The sequence below is a fragment of the Lithobates pipiens genome, unplaced genomic scaffold, assembly GCF_037356315.1.
Source record: "Lithobates pipiens isolate NorthernLeopardFrog02 unplaced genomic scaffold, aLitPip1_a1.2 Scaffold_25, whole genome shotgun sequence".
Taxonomy (NCBI): Eukaryota; Metazoa; Chordata; class Amphibia; order Anura; family Ranidae; genus Lithobates; species Lithobates pipiens.
Window position 1 is genome coordinate 179,336,941 of NW_027507787.1, and position 16,736 is coordinate 179,353,676.

At 43.7% G+C, this 16,736-nt stretch overlaps 1 protein-coding gene across 1 annotated transcript; it reads left to right on the top strand.

Annotated features, from left to right (window-relative positions):
• Positions 1-11,183: 11,183 nt before the first annotated feature.
• LOC143929799 (homeobox protein vex1-like) lies at positions 11,184-16,532 on the top strand. Its single transcript, XM_077453775.1, has 3 exons — positions 11,184-11,406; positions 14,095-14,354; positions 16,203-16,532. The coding sequence occupies exons 1-3, from the start codon at positions 11,184-11,186 to the stop codon at positions 16,530-16,532; spliced, it is 813 nt and encodes a 270-aa protein (XP_077309901.1).
• The last annotated feature ends 204 nt before the right edge of the window (positions 16,533-16,736 follow it).

Sequence of the window (16,736 nt, forward strand, 5' to 3'; positions counted from 1 at the left end):
GTCATCTACCTCGGGAAACCCCTAGACGCATATGAGGTCAAGAAGGTAACGGTAAGCCCAAATTTAACCAACAGCTCCTTCGGGGGTCAGTGCTACACATTTATTAATCAGATATAGAAAAATATTTTACATAACCTTGAAGCAGAGCAATGTAAGCAATGGGTATTTCCAAACACAAGACCACAAGAAGGAGTTCCCCAAGAAAAAAATATTAATTTAAGAACTTATGACAAAGAATTTTGACTAGGAAATGTAAACCTGATCAGCTGGCCTTGAATTTACCAAAGCCAAGGCAAGGAGATCTTCTAGCTATGACATTGAGCGTATCCAAGGAGACCATGAGGGTTATTTATGAAAGGCAAATCTACTTTTTACTGCAAGTGCACTTGGAAGTGCAGTCGCTCTAAATCTAAGGGGTAGATTTGAAATGAGTGGAAGCTCTGCTGATTTTATCATCCAGTCATGTGCAAGCTAAAATGCTGTTTTTTATTTAACTTGCATGTCCCCCTCGGATCTACAGCGACTTTACTTCCAAGTGCACTTGCAGTGCAAAGTGGATTTTCCTTTAGTAATCCCCCATCACAAAAAAAAAAAAAAATACATATATACTATATACACACACATGCACACGTATATTTCCCTTACACAATTATTGTGCGTCTTTCAGGGACTGCAAAATGAGCGGAACCCACAATGGACACTTTTCTAAGCTTTACGCTTAGTGCACATGATTATATTATATTTATTAATGTTTCTGGTGGAATAAATAAGGAACTTCATACTTACAGTTTACCCAGAGAAAATAGAAAGTGGCCGCACACCGCTGACTTGATCCAGATAGAAGCCATATATTCTTCCAACATGGGACAAACAGCACAAGAACTTGACAAGCTGTTAATGCGTTTCACACAATGAAGTGCTTAATCATAAGCCCTTGTACACACGGTCGGAGATTCCGACGGAATGTTTCCTATCGGACCGTCTTGTCGGATATTCCGACTGTATGTGGTCTGCATCGGACTGTTTCCATCGGAATATCAGACGGACCAACTTTTCCAACTTGCTGGTAAAATTTTCCCACAAAATGCTCCTATCGGACATACTCCGATCATGTGTAGCCTACTCCGACGGACAAAGTGCCACGCATGTTCAGATCAAATTCCTAGACCAAAGCTATTGGCTACTAGCCTGAATGTAGTCCCGTCCTAAGGAAATAACGTCATCACGTTATGTACAATTGGATTTTCCGACAACTTCCGGACCGTGTGTATGCAACATCACTTCCGGACCTCTTCCGGAATTAATCCGTCGGAATAACTCTGACGGATTTGGTTGTCGGAATCTCCGACCGTGTGTACAAGGGCTAAGCCCTTGTACACATGGTCGGAGAATCTGTCGGAATGAGTCTTATCGGACCGTGTCGTCAGATAAATCGACTGTGTGTGGTATGCATCGGACTGATTCTGTCCGAATCTCCGTCCGACCCAATTTTCCAACATGTTGGAAATATTTCCCGACCAACTGGGCCGGACGGACCTAATCCGATCATGTGTAGAGCATTTTCATCGGACCAAGTGCCACGCATGCTCAGATCAAATTCCTACATCAAAGCTATTGGCTACTAGCCTAAATGTAGTCCCATCATAACGAAATTACGTCATCATGTTCTGAAAGATCGGATTTTTCGCCAACTTGGCCCGACCGTGTGTATGCAACAGTTTCGGACTCAATCCGTTGGACTAAATCCGACGGGCAAAATCCGACGGATTTGGTTGGCAAAATCTCCGACCGTGTGTACGTGGGCTAAGAGTTTACCCACTCTGGGTTTGTACAATCTGAGTGACCAGTTCTAGGTGTGGTGGACCAGAAGTAGTGGACTCTCATACTCTACCCAGAATCTCAGTGTACTTTGTGTGCCTATAGCGTCTGATCTTGTCACGGTGAGTGAGATGACTGTGGGAAGAGCAGAGTGGCTCAGGACACTTGAACTAAGGTTTTAGGAAATATACATTTGACATTGGCTAGAGATATGTGATCAATGTGTACCTATGCCTAGCTATCATCTCAACTACCAAATAAGTACCTAAATGGCTAAATATGTTGAAAACTAAACCACCCAATGTGGGTCTGATGACTAAAGGTGTACTATACACTGTAGGTACCTAATTTAAAGTGAAGATTAAAGTAAAGAACTAAGCAGGGAAAGATCAGTAGATTCACCACTCTGTTTTTCTTTGTCACCGGCACCAATAGAGATCTTTCGCATGTCCAAGAGAAGATTTACTCCTACTTTGAAGATCAGTCCACTTATTTGCTGCAAAAAAAATAAATAAAATTAAACCACAACAGCTTTGGCCTCCCCACACTATACCTAACAGATAAAAAAAGCTGGACTTTGAATACACTGTAAATAAGAGCCGGGTACTCCATAGGTGCCATAATATGTGTGAAGGGCTCTTCAGGTGGTTGGATAGGAAGATAGGAAGAGGCCAAGACATGTCTGCTATTGTTGACTCCAAGGTCCAATAAGATTAGATTTTAGCAGTTTCCAGAGTCTGTATAAAAGAACAAGCAGAGACACCTTTCAAATCTAAAGTAAAACATTAAAAGTCAATTAACCAGATGTGTCTATCTACTGATATATGTACTTAAGTGTTATTTATCTTGAGGATGACCTACTAGCAATCAAGCTTACATATCAATGTTCCTGATTATTTTATTAGTAATTTAAATTCACAAAATCCTTGAATTCTCTAGTGAGGCACAATGGTGTTGATTTACTAAAGGCAAATAGACTGTGCACTCTGCAAGCGCAGTTACTCCAGAGCTTATAAAATTAGGTAAAGCTTCACTTTGCAAAACGTACCCAATCACATGCAAGGAAAATAAAAACACAGCATTTTTTTCTTGCACATGATTGGATGATGGAAGTCAGCAGAGCTTCCCTTCGTTTACTAAGCTCTTGAGCAACTGCACTTGCAGAGTGCAACAAAGTGCACAGTCTCTTTGCCTTTAGTAAATCAACCCCATAGTGTTCAGGTAATTATTGTCCTGCAAACATGCCACGATATGCAAGTTAAATTAATATACACCAAATCAGCCATAACATTATGACCACTCATCTAAATTAGTTCCCCCCCTTTTGCCGCCAAAACAGCCCTGACCTGTCGAGGCACGGACTCCAAAGTAACATCCACAAGAATGGCAGAACCCAAGGTTTCCCAACAGAACATTGGCCAAAGCACTACACTGCCTCCACTAGTTTTCCTTCCTCCCATTGTGCATTCGCATGTCCTCTCTTTCCTAGGAAAGGGATGCATGCGCACCCAGCTATCCACATGATGTAGAAGAAAACATGATTTATCAAATCAGGCCATCGTCTTCCATTGCTCTGTGGTCCAGTTCTGATGCTCATGTTCCCATTGTATGCACTTTTGGCTGTGGACATGCGTCAGCATTGGCACCCTGACCAGTTTGCAACTATGCAGCCCCATACGCAACAAACTGATTGCACTGTGAGTTCTGACACCTTTCTTTTGGATTCAGCATTAACCTTTTCACCAATTTAAGCTACAGCAGCTCTTCTATTGGATTGGACTACACGGGCCAGCCTCCGCTTCCCTCGGACAAAAATGAAGCCCTGGCATTTTGAACTGAGCAGCCCATGACATGTTAACTGGCTCCTTCCTCACTCTCTATCCTGATGGATCCCCCGGGAGAGGGGTGGAGGGAACAGGCACAGGTGCGGGGGGCAAGGGGGGCCAGTAAAAAGAATGCGAGTGAGAGCACAATGAGGAAGCCGGAAAATACGGGGTGGGGCAGAGAGCACAGGGGGGCCGGAGAGCACGGGGGGGCAGAGAGCACAGGGAGAAGGCAGAGAACACGGGGAGGGGAAAAGGAGAGCACAGGGGGGATGGAGAGCAGGGGGGAACTGGAGAGCCGAGGGGGACTGGAGAGCCCTGGGGGGGTCAGAGAGCACAGGGGGAAGCAAAAGCACAGGGTGGGGTGAAGAACACAGGGGCTGGAGAGCATGAGGGGGGAGGCCAGAGAGCACAGAGGGAGGTGGAGAGCACTGGGGGGAGGTGGAAAGCATGGGGGAAGGTGGAGAGCACAGGGGGAGGCGGAGAGCATGGAAGGAGGCAGAGGGCACAGCAGGGGGAGGTGGAGAACACAGGGGTGAGGCAGAGAGCACTGGGAGGGCTTGAGAGCACTGGGGTGAGGCAGTGAGCACAGGGGGTGGCAAAAAGCACTGGTGGGGCTGGAGAGCACTGGGGGAGGTGGAGAGCATGGGGGGGATGGAGAACACTGGGGGGGAGGCAGAGAGCATGGGGGAGGCAGCGTACTAGGGGGGAAACAAAGGGGGAGGTGGAGAGCATGGGGGTGGCAGAGAGCACTAGGGGGCTTGAGAGAACTAGGGGGAGGCAGAGATCACCAGAGAGGCTGGAGAACATGGGGGGGGGGGGGGCGGAAAACATGGGGGGAGGCACAGAGCATGGAGGGGGAGCACAGGGGGGCAACAGAGAGAAGCAGGATAGGAGGAGCAGTGGGGGTGGCTGCATATAGGAGAATCATTCTCTCCATTTCCACTTGCAGCCTCTGAATGCTAGCTTCTCCTCCTCTCCCTCTTGCAGGCACTCAGAAGCTTCAGAAGGAATGGAGAGAAAGATTATTCTATATGCATCCATGCCCACCGTTCCTCCTATCCATGTTAAAGGGGACCGCGCTCTCTCTGATCCGGCTCCATGGTGTCTGCAGCAGGTGTCTCCTCTATCTCCTCCCCCTTCATGGTAATGTCCCCCGGCGCCACTATACTGGGGGCCATGGAGAGGCCAAAAGTGTTTCCTCTAGCGCCTCCCTCTTCATGTTTATGCATCCCTGGCACAGACGGCTGAACTAAACCTGGCAGCCAGGCAGCCACGTAGAGGTCGGGTGAGCAGCGTGGGCCCTCAGCTGCCTTGGCCCTGCAAGGACTGGTGGCTCCGGCCTACCGCGCAAGTGCCCGGTGTGCCCTAAGACCAGTCCGGGCCTGTCAGTAAGCCTTTGCCACCCATGACCCTGTCACCAGTTTTCCTTATTTGGACCACTTTTTGATAGCTCCTGACAAATGCAAACTGGGAACATCCCATTAGAGCTACAGCTTTAGAGTTGCTCTGGCCCAGTCATTAAGCCATTCATTTTTTAACATGGGTTCCGCCCCGGACATGTGTGAATTGGCTCCAATGTGAGCCGGGCACACTTGCCCCTCATGCGAACTGGATGTGGTGAAATCCACATCCAATTCTCACATATGTGAACCGGGCCTTAAAGGATAAATTCACCTTTGGAAACATTTTACATTTTATACCCGATTTTAGGGTGGAACATGTAACATGTTCCCAGTGCTGCAGCCGTCACCCGCTGCCCCCCTCCCTGTGGCAGCAGGACGTGGAGAAGTTCCCTGGGCTCCGCCCATGTGGTTGAGTCATTCAGAAACACAGCTCTCTTTGTCTGAATGAACAACAACGGTGCTGTGGAGTGTCATGGTAGTTCACTGAGTGTTCCTGTCAGGGAGTATTGGCTTACCTGCATGGGATGTACACATTTATTTATTTAAAAAAAAAAAGTAAAACTTATCCTTAAAGCAAAGATTTTTCAATTAAATACCACTAATGTATGGTCAGCTTAACTTTCCAGGGTTGCACACACATATAGAAGTAGAAATGTAAAGAGGAGCAGTGGCAGCCAGTGGTAATTTTTTTTGGGGGGGTTGTCGGCAAACAGTATGCCACCCCTGGTTGGTCGGTAGCACTTACAACATCGCTTCACTGGTGGAGACCTCGCCTTTCCCCTGCTCACCATGGGTCATCACGGCCATGGTGGCTTCCATTTCCTCCTTTCTTCTTGGCAGCCAATGGGGAGTCTTCTCTTTTCGGGCAATCGTAAAGTGGGTCTCACACCTACTTCTGATTGGCCGGATTGAGGATCAGTGTTTCAATATTCATTCGCTGTTGTAACACCTGGGTGGGCTCATGGTGCAATGTTCTGCGCCATGAGCCCACCCTATTTTGATGCCTATTTGACCCTTTGGCTCTAATCAGGTGCCTCAAAAAAAATACCCCCAACGCTGTAATTCAGGCTCCCAGCATCCTGAAAGGGGCTGGACGCATGCATAGGGGTGGCTACAGCAGCCTCTGAATCTATCTATTATACATATAGGGGGTGACGTGGATAGAGGGGGCGGCACCCCTAATGGATGGGCCACCTCTGGGAGTCTAGAGAACAGCTACATGGGGGCCAAAGCCTGGTACACTCGATCAGAAAAAAGTACGAAAAACACCTTTCTAATCGATCATACGATAATCAGAATGATAGTACACAGCTTTTGTCAGCAGATCACGACAGTTCATCCAAAATTAACCAAAAGGGCAAAATTTTTCTCATCAGAGAACACCGTATGACCATCGTAGGGGGGCAGTTCACACCACATGCAGTCCAGTGCATTTTTGTTCTGCATCAAAAACTCATGAAAAGTAGGTCATACGGCTTCCAATGGCAGAGTGCACACTATTTTTCTCGAACTTCAACTGGCTGCCTCAAAGTAGAACATGCTGCATTTTTTTTCTGCAGCGATTAGTATGGTGTTTGGAAGAGTGTAGTGCATGAGCGCAAATGAAAGAACGAACCAGAAGAAAAACAGTGCTATGAAAACAATTTATGTTTACATTGCAAAATGTGATTTCACAGGAGAAAAGCCACGTGTATGTTTATTGTTCTTTGAGTTTCAATACTGTGGGTTGACAAAATAAGTTTGTCATAATGGAAATTTCTGAAATAAAATTAGTCTGGAGACAGAAAGACTCCTCCACCCTGGAAGGTGTAAAATGAAGGCAGTTAGGTCTTTGTAAATGGAAAGGAAATTGCTAATATGTTGCTATAAGCCCGCAGTAGCTGTCTCACTTTGTAATTATTTAACATGACAATTGTGGCACATATACATAACAAAACATAATATATAACACTTGTAGGAGTGACCAAGGTTTCAACAAAGCCTCATAGACTGTTATGTAGATACTATTATTGGGAAAAGTTTCAGTTCTGTTTGATTACAGTAGAACTTAGAACAAATATAATACATGGGGCACTGGACACCCCAAATATATCAATTCATTGGTATGGGCAGGCTCACACTGATCTGTATGTGTTTAACATGTGTTTATGGGTGTACCTATGTATGTTTCATTGCAATGGCCCATTTATTTTATATGGGCCCTCAACATGTGTCCATAGACCAAAAAAAAGCATACCTGAACTTTTGCTAAATCAAAATTAGTCATATAGATAGGACTTAAAGGGGTTGTAAAGGTAAATATTTTTTCACCTTAAAGCGGGAGTCCACCGGGACTCCACGTTTTTTTTTTTTTTTAAAAGCCAGCAGCTACAAATACTGCAGCTGCTGACTTTTAAAATAGTGACACTTACCTGTCCAGCGCGCCCGCGATGTCGGCACCCGAAGCCGATCTCTAGGTCGCCTGTCAGGTCCTGCCGCTGCCATCTTGGGTATGGGAATCAGGAAATGAAGCCTTTCGGCTTCATTTCCCGGTTCCCTACTGCGAATGCGCGAATCGCGCTGTGCAATAAGGACGCTCCCCGCTGCCTCTGGGATCTGTGTGTTTCCCAGCAGGCAGCGGGGCACTTGCGGGAAGGGGCAGGCACTTGCGGAAAGGGGCGTACGTTACGCCCCTTTCCGCAGAGAGCTATCCCGGAAGTGGTTGCAGTTACCTGGATTATCCAGGTAACTGCACCCCCCCCCCCCCTGAAAGGTGCCGATTGTGGCACCGGAGGGGGGGAGGGTTCCGATTAGCGGAGGTCCACTTTAGGGTGGACCTCCACTTTAATGCATAGAAAAAAAAAACATCTGACAGTGCCAGCCCCCCGTTTTACTTACCTGACCCCTCGAAAGTCCCACGCTTGCCCCCGACGTCCCCTTTGCCGCTCAGCCTGGCCGCTCATTGGCTAGAGTGGATGGATTGAAAGCAGTGCAGCCATTGGCGTGCGCTGCTGTCAATCACATCCAATGACGTGGCGCGCCGGGGCCGAGTGACACAGTGAGCGGCTATAGCCGCCGGCTGTATCATGGGAGTGCGCCCGCAAGTGTTTCTCACCATGCAAGGGAGCCCGCATTAACGTGAGAAGTACTTGCGGGTGGAAGCTGAGACAGCCGCCGAGGGACCCCAGAAGACCAGGTTTGGGGCCAATCTGTGCAAAACGAGCTGAACAGTGGAAGTAAGTATAACATGTTTGTTATTTAAAAAACAAAAAAAAATAAACTTTACAACCCCTTTAATACGTGCCAAAAAACAACATTGAACAAAATAAAAATGATACTTTTTACAATAAAGAATAAAAACATTTTTCACATACATATAAATGCAGAAAAAACCTAAGTTGCGCTTTTGCAAAAGAAAAAAATTCAAACAAATATAAAATAACAAATAAAGTCCACGTGAATAAGTGAGTGAAGAAATCTTATAGTGTGTTCAAGGGATCCAACACCATCAGTAAAGGCCTGTGCACACGATACGAAAATCAGAAGAACAATTTTGTCCAATGAACAATCTGACTATTTTCGGATCATTAGTGCAGTGCTTTCAACAGCCGATTCCGGTTTTTCTTCCGACAAAAGCTGGATGTGCTGACTATAACATTTTTGTCGGATGTGAACTCAGCTTAACTAGTACGGTTCTCGTACGAAAAAAAATCGTAAGAGCAAGGCTACACATGCTCAGAAATGAAAGATTACATACGAAACTATTCAACACATTACGTCACTTCTAAAGTTGTATTCTCTCATATGAGAATTTTCGTATGGTACGTAACCTCTTCACTGCGAATTCAGCCATACAAAGTGTATGGCTGAAACCAACTTGCATTCACACCAAAAAGGTGTAGGTCCCTTTTTTTGGTCCGCACTCTAAAAGCATGGGTGTACACAACTATGCAATCTGATTCCTGCACAATTTCAGATTTTGCACTGCGATCTGAAAACCGATCTGGGGTGTCATTATCTTTACATCGACACCCGCAGCAGTTCATAAAGGTAAGTGTAACCATACTTGTCCCTTAGCACAACATAATTTTTTTTTCTGATAGAACACACCAAAACATCTAGTGGTGGCTGGTCCTAAAAATATTTGGGGGCGCAAACAAATCCCTCCAGGTCCGCACTCATCAGAGGACACCCTGCATTCCACGGGACAATAAGCCAGAAATGAAGAATATTGATTCGCTAAAATCAAAAGTGGGAGGATTCAGGGCGCAGTGCTCTGCAACCCGAGGACAGCCTCAAACCAAAAACTTAAAGCCTCAGATCACATGCTATTAAAAAAAAATGTATGGACCTAATAGACACTCAATAGTCCGGCGCCCTGCACAGTGCACACACATATGAATGCTTTATTTTTTAATAAATAATAACATGACTAACAATTTTTAACTTTAACATGTAGCTTTCTTCTTTGGCAAACTAACTTCGGGGCTCGGCGCCCCTTATGGACCGGCTGCCACTGACATCTTTGAATTCATAACCATGCATTGTGGTGCGTTGAAGGATCAAGTGTATTGTTTACCATGATGATGTATTGAGGGCCTACTGGAATTTAATGAGAAAACTTATAGTAACACTATAAACAGTTTTGGTAGGTCTGATTAAGGCCAGGAGGTCTTTACATCATACCTAAAAAAATTATAAAATGAATTTGTCAAAAAGGGAGATTTCACCCAAAGATAGGCAGTTGGGAGCTCTGTATACACATCAAAAGGAAGAAAAAAAAATGTAAATGTGTTTGAGGTGACAGTATGTAGTCATTCAAGAAGTCCCCTTTGAAGGCAATGGCTATCAGTACTTGACTTTCTTCCTCAAATATGTTTACATAAGTAAACTACATAGGCAGTTTGTTCTTTATCATTGCCCCTATATTCTGTTAAAATGGTGCCATTTTCTCCAGACAAGCAGTTATTGTGCTAAATGAGCTGTTTGCAGGAAGGAATCTTGCTTGTCTTCCTTAACCCTTTTCAGCCCAGAGGGAGCCAAACATCCAGTCCAGTTGAGCAAAGCACGTTGCGGTCACTAATTGAGTAATGAGTTAAGGGGGAGGTGTGCAACCCATTCTTATCTAGAAGCACCTGAGAGAGAGAGTCCTGTCTCTTTCACGAATCCTACAATTAGACGTTTGATCTACTTCATAAAAACATCAAGCTATTGACTTTGAAATGCACTCTACACACATTTGTTGCTGTCCATTCCTCTATGCATGTTGCCTCATTTCCTAAGCTGCTTCTTCCTTAATAAAATACATTAACATAATTCCTCACAAATAGAACCTGGCACCAGAGATCTGATAAAATGGTCTACCTTCCCAGTCCATTTCCTGTTTGAGGAACCTATAGTAATAAGTAGATATACCCTGTAGGCATATCATTTAAATTGTGCATGCTTACCCTTTTAAAAATAAATATAGATCTTAAAACAAACTGGATAAATACACATTTGATGAAGAGAAACTAAAAGGCTGCAACCCATAGTAACCAAAGCTCAACCAGCCATCAGCTTTGATTAGTTAGCCAGGTTAAAAGAATTTGGTTGCTATGCATTGTTGTATCTTTTGGCTTACTCTTGTTTTTTAATTAAAATTAGTTTAAAGCAATTCATTTAAATGGAGAACATATTCAATAATATCCAATCATTCACGGCTCCTGGAAGAGTATCAAGTGAAAACTTTAAACAATTCTGATTAGGTTTTATATCAGTCTGAGTGATTGAGATGGCTTCAGTAGACTTGTTATCTTCTACTGAGACAATGAATCTTTAAAAGGGTTAAAAGCAATAATATAAGACTATCTAATCCTTAAAGGTATTGATTCAATTAGCAGCCCCTGGTATCATTGAAGGCCAGCCTTCTAGAAATGAACTTGGAGCCGATCAACTGCTCCGTTAACTACTGTATTGAGGGATTAAGAGGATGTGACAGTCACACCACAATGGAAGTGACAGTAACACCCAATAAGACTATTGTTATAGGCATCATTACAAGTGTTGACTCATTACACCCCACCTTCGCCCAGGACTTTATATATGTGTGGGTCACAATGGGAAAGTTAGTTTGCACCTTTCTGGAGGAAGAGGACACCAACAGCTCTGACTAGGTATGGAGAAGAAGGCTTACTCTGTGGAATGGTTGTCGGAGAGCAGTCACAGGAATACCACTTACCCCAGTGTGGATTTATTGGCATGCAGGTCTGGTACATCCACCCTTCAGTATCACAAGGACTTCAGTACTCTAGGAATGGAGAGACCAGCCACCAGCAAAAATGAGAAGGAAAATCCCTCCGACCTCACAGCAGCACTTTACCATGTCCAAAGAACTCAGGGTAAGATATATGCTTCTTGTCTCTCCTTGACCATTGCTGGGATATATATATATATATATATATATATATATATATATATATATATATATATATATATATATATATATATATATGTGTGTGTGTATGTATATATATATGTGTGTGTATGTATGATTAGTCAAGTCATCAGTCATTTAAATAAGAATATGTATCAGAGAAGGACTTGTCCTGATGGGCATTTTTTATTGGTTCTCCCTAGAAAAGATTTGCTTTACATCAGGGGACTGGTGGCCCTCCAGCTGTTGCCAAACTAAAAGTCCAATCATGCATCTGCCTGAAGGAGTCATACTTGTAACTATCAGCCTTGCAGTGCTTCATGGGACTTCTTGTAGTTTCGCAATAGTCCATTTGAGACCCCTCCTTTACATTGTATTTTAAATATTTGAGTATAATCTTGTTTTCCATATTTATCTAATTAGAATTTTTTTTTAAATGCACTATTTTCTTTATTGCATATTATACAAATTATAAAACTTACCATAAAGTAATTTTGTATGTGACATTGATATTTTAGCCATTATAGTTCAAGATGTTCTTTAAGTAGAACTTAAAATATATATATTTCTTTTTTTTTTTTTTTTTAATAGCGCAAGGGAGGGTTATAAGCCCTATCATTATTATTTATTTATTTTTTCCCCTTTACTTCCTGGCCTATAGCCAACACAAAAAGTGAGAGGAAATCCCTGCCAATTCAGGGAATTCCTTGGGGAACCCCAGGTCACCAGAACCACTGTCCCCAATGGAAGATTTCCCCGCTATTACTTTCAAAATTTTGGGATTATCATTTACTTTCACTTCCAATGATAACGGTAAACAGGACAAATAGAGGAGGTGACTCTCCCTAATGGGGAAAGAGGCAGCATTACAAACCTAATAGGTGTTTTAATACCCCTCCACCCTAGCCAAAATGAAAAAAAAAAATATTTCCTTTAGTTATACTTTTAAGTAAATACAAAATCTCTTTTATAAATGTCAAATATTAAATGAAAATAGTATAAAAGTAAGGGAGGGTTTTTTTTTTTTGTTTAAACCAGTTTTTGCAATCTGTGTCCCCATTGGAAGATTTCCCCTCTATTACATTTCTGGAGGCAACCCAAAATTTGGGATTTTCTTTTAGTTTCACTTTCAATGATCATGGTAAACAGGAGAAATAGAGGGTGATTCTCTCTAATGGGGGCAGAGATCATATTGAAAACCTATTATGTGTCCCAATACCCCTACACCCTATCCAAAACTTAAAAGAAAAAAGTTTTTCCTTTTTTAACTTTAAAGCGGAGGTCCACCCTAAAGTGGACCTTCCGCTCATTGGAATCCTCCCCCCCTCCGGCGCCACAATTGGCACCTTTCAGGGGGGAGGGGGGTGCAGGTACCTGTAAAGTACAGGTATCTGCACCCACTTCCGGGATAGCTCTCTGCGGAAAGGGGCGTAGATCTACGCCCCTTTCCGAAAGTCCCCCGCTGCCTGCTGGGAAACACACAGATCCCAGAGGCAGCGGGTCCATCCTTATTGTGCAGCGCGACTCGCGCATGCGCAGTAGGGAAATGGGAAATGAAGCCGGTATCCTCTTGGTCGGCCGGTGGCACCGGTTTCCGATAATAGTGGTCACTGCGGCGGATTCACTGCAAGATCACTTTAATTGGTGGCAGTAGAGGGGGCCCCAGCCGCGCTCCGGAGCCGTCAGAGCCAGAGACGTTTGGATTCTTTCTGCTCTGTGGCATGGAGATGAGTAAAGGGAAGATGCCCCCCCCCCCCATCTGCCTCCATAGCATTGCAGGGAGGAAGCACTTCCGCTCTTAGCTCTTAAAGGGTCTTTTTTTTTTTTTATTGCATTTTGTAAATATGAGATCTGAGGTCTTTTTGACCCCAGATCTCATATTTAAGAGTTCCTTTCATACTTTTTTTTTCTATTACAAGGGATGTTTATATTCCTTGTAATAGGAATAAAAGTGACACATTTTTTTATTTTTATTAAAAGAACAGTGTAAAAATAAAACTTAAAATAAATAAGAAAAAAAAAACACATCCCGCCGAGCTCTCGTGCAGAAGCAAACGCATACGTGAATAGTGCCCGCATATGAAAATGGTGTTCAAACCACACATGTGAGGTGAGGTATCACCACGATCGGTAGAGCGGGAGCAATAATTCTAGCCCTAGACCTCCTCTGTAACTCAAAACATGCAACCTCTAGAATGTTTTTAAACATCGCCTATGGAGATTTTCCAGGATAAAAGTTTGTCGCCATTCCACAAGCGGGTGCAATTTTGAAGCGCAACATGTTAGATATCAAAAAATTGGGCTAAATTCACTGTTGTCTTATTTTTTAATTCAAAAAGTGCATTTTTTCCCAAAAAAAAAAATGTTCCTGCAAATACGGTGTCACATAAAGTATTGCAACAACCACAATTTTATTCTCTAGGGTGTTAGAAAAAAAAAGTATAACGTTTGGGGGTTTTAACTCATTTTCTAGCAAAAAAAAACCCTGTTTTTAACTTGTAAACAACAAATCTCAAAAAGAGGCTCGGTCCTTAAGTGGTTAAAATAACACCGTGCCTTATAACAAAAAATAGCGTGGTCATGAAGGGCGGTGAATATTCCGGAGGTCAAATGATTCAAATAATTTTATATATTATGTATCTTATTTGTGCAGATGTGACCACACCTAGAAAAGTGTTCAAGGAAGTCTTCACTCACAACCCATGTCCTGCTTCAGAGAAATGTCACAGTCCGGACACAGATGGTGCTAGAAGCCCCGAATCCTTTTCTGAAGATGATGCCACATCCAGGCCACGCACTAAATTCTCCAACGAGCAGCTTCGGGAGCTGGAGAAAAGCTTTAAGGAACACAGATACATAGGATCCAATGAGAAGAAGCGACTGTCCAGGGTGCTGAAGTTATCAGAGACCCAGGTAGGAACAAATGAACTAACCTTACTGAATACTGATCAGAGAGAGGCTGGCTTACCAGTAGAGTCCCTAAATGAGAAAATGAGCTTTAGAAGGAAAACTCTTTTCACACTACCCACTGGATAACTGCTTCTCTTTTAAAACTAGGGTTGCGCCCATACTGTTTTTTTGGTGGTGAGTATCGTTATTTTCGGTCAAGTACAGATACCTTTGCAGTGTGATTTGACCCATACAAAATGTATGGGCTCAAATTGCACTGTAAAGAATCACTTGCAATCTGAACAGGAATACAGTGCAATTCCCGTTCGAATCTCGTGCGGTCTATCGCACCGCTCCTATTTGAACCCAGGCTGTAGTCACTATGACAAGCCTGGGTTCACACCGGAGCAGTGGGGGAAACTACATGCGTTTCGAACAGAAATCGCAACATATTCCTGTTCAAATTACATGTGATTCTTTGTAGTGCTATTTGTACCACAAAGGTATCAGTTTTAGGTATCAGAGCATTTGCACAAGTACGAGTAAATGGTGTTGGCACCGGTATCAGTGGAATCCTATTTAAAACCATCTCATTAATTAAATGGTTACTAAACCCTTGTTTTAAAAAAAATAACAAACATATCATACTTGCCGCCACTACGCAGTTCAATTTGCACAGAGTGACCCCGAACCTTGCCTCCTGGAGTCCCCCCGGTGGTGCTCGCGGCTCCTCCTTGCATCTGGAAAGCCCCAAGGAGAAACGCTCTCCCAGGAGGTTGCTGTGCATAAGGGCATGCTCCCAAGTCCAGCATTTGGGTCCATAGACCCAGAATGCTGGACTTGGACTCGGCCTCACCCCCAGATCCCTTGTCATTGATTTTGATTGACAGCAGCGGGAGCAAATGGCTGCCTTGCTATCAATCTATCCAATCAAGAGCCGAGAACCCCGGCCAGAGAGGTAAAGTGCGTCTCCGCTGAGGGAACGAACAAGCTCGGGTGAGTAGAATGGGGGGCTGCTGAGTGACAGTTTTTTCACCTTAATATAGGGGATGCATTAAGGTGAAAAAACATGAGGGTTTACAACCCCTTAAAGCGGATTCAAACAAATTCTCCCCAGAGTGCCTAATTTACTATGTATTTTAGTAAAAGTGAAGAACTATATTCCTATGTGCCATCCTATTGAGGAACAATCTACCAACTTTGGAATTTGGAGGTCTACTTGCTAAAGTAGTTATCTTCTCATTGGGTTTTGTTTACACTAAACACAGTTGCCTAGACAAATTATATTTTCAGTCAACCTTTTTGGGTATTGGGGTTAACCTTATGGGGTTCCAGCTAAACTAAAGGCAAAACTTTCGTTTTGGATAGAGTGGAGAGGGATTAGAACAAGTATCAGGTCTTTATAGCTGTCAATGTTCGAACAGGAAGGGACCATCTCCAAACTGTTTCCACACAGTCGGGAGCATGAAATTGTCCAAAATGTCTTGGTATGCTGACGCCTTAAGAGTTCCCTTCACTGGAACTAAGGGGGGGCCAAACCCCACACCATATATCCTACACCCCCCCCCTCCACCAAATGATTTGGACCAGTGCACAAAGCAAGGTCCATAAAGACATGGATGAGCGAGTTTGGGGAGGAGGAACTTGATTGGCTTGCACAGAGTCCTGACACACTCCTAAACCTTGTGGATAGCCTTCTTGAATAATGGTGGGTTATACTTTAGTGCCCTTTTGTATCTACAGTTTCACAGCCTTTAAACAAAATGTTTTATTATGAATGTTTGCAATCCTGCCACATAGGCAGGAATAGTATCTGTATCTGAGAACCTGATGTCTGACAAATATGCTAATGTTTTCCATATCTATTACCAGATTAAAACATGGTTTCAAAATCGAAGGATGAAGTTCAAGCGTCAAAATCAAGATGCACGAGTAGAAGCTTTCTTTTCTGGACTCTACGTGCCTAACTATGGCTACTCAGACTTCCAGACCCCAGTCTGCCCTATACGCCCTGGACTGGCCATGCCTCTTGCCCCTCCAGCACCCATTCACCCCTTTGCACCTCTTTCTGCTGCAGCTATTAGGCCAGGAAATCATCCATCATCCATGACACCTGCTAACCTTGGCTCTTACCGGTGCCCTTCAGTGCTTGTGCATCCATCATATAATGAACCAATGGGCCTCAGATTTTCTCATTATTAACTAATGTGTTGGGACTTTTAAAGTGACGGCAAACCACCGGCTTTTTTTTTTTCTAACCTACAAGGCAATGTTCTAATGTGCTGTTATGTAAAACATGCCTTATTACAAAGTCCTCCAGCAGTGCGCTGTCACCACTGACAGGGCTCCCATTTTCACCTTGTTTTCTTTCGGATTGGCGGGCTCCAGCCCTTTGATTGGATGAGC

Bases quoted from the DNA above. Each gene is read 5' to 3' on its own strand.
- LOC143929799 (XM_077453775.1), top strand. From the start codon at position 11,184: ATGGAGAAGAAGGCTTACTCTGTGGAATGGTTGTCGGAGAGCAGTCAC. The intron at 11,407-14,094 runs GTAAGATATATG...TTATTTGTGCAG, and splicing joins CCATGTCCAAAGAACTCAGG to ATGTGACCACACCTAGAAAA. The intron at 14,355-16,202 runs GTAGGAACAAAT...ATCTATTACCAG, and splicing joins TGAAGTTATCAGAGACCCAG to ATTAAAACATGGTTTCAAAA.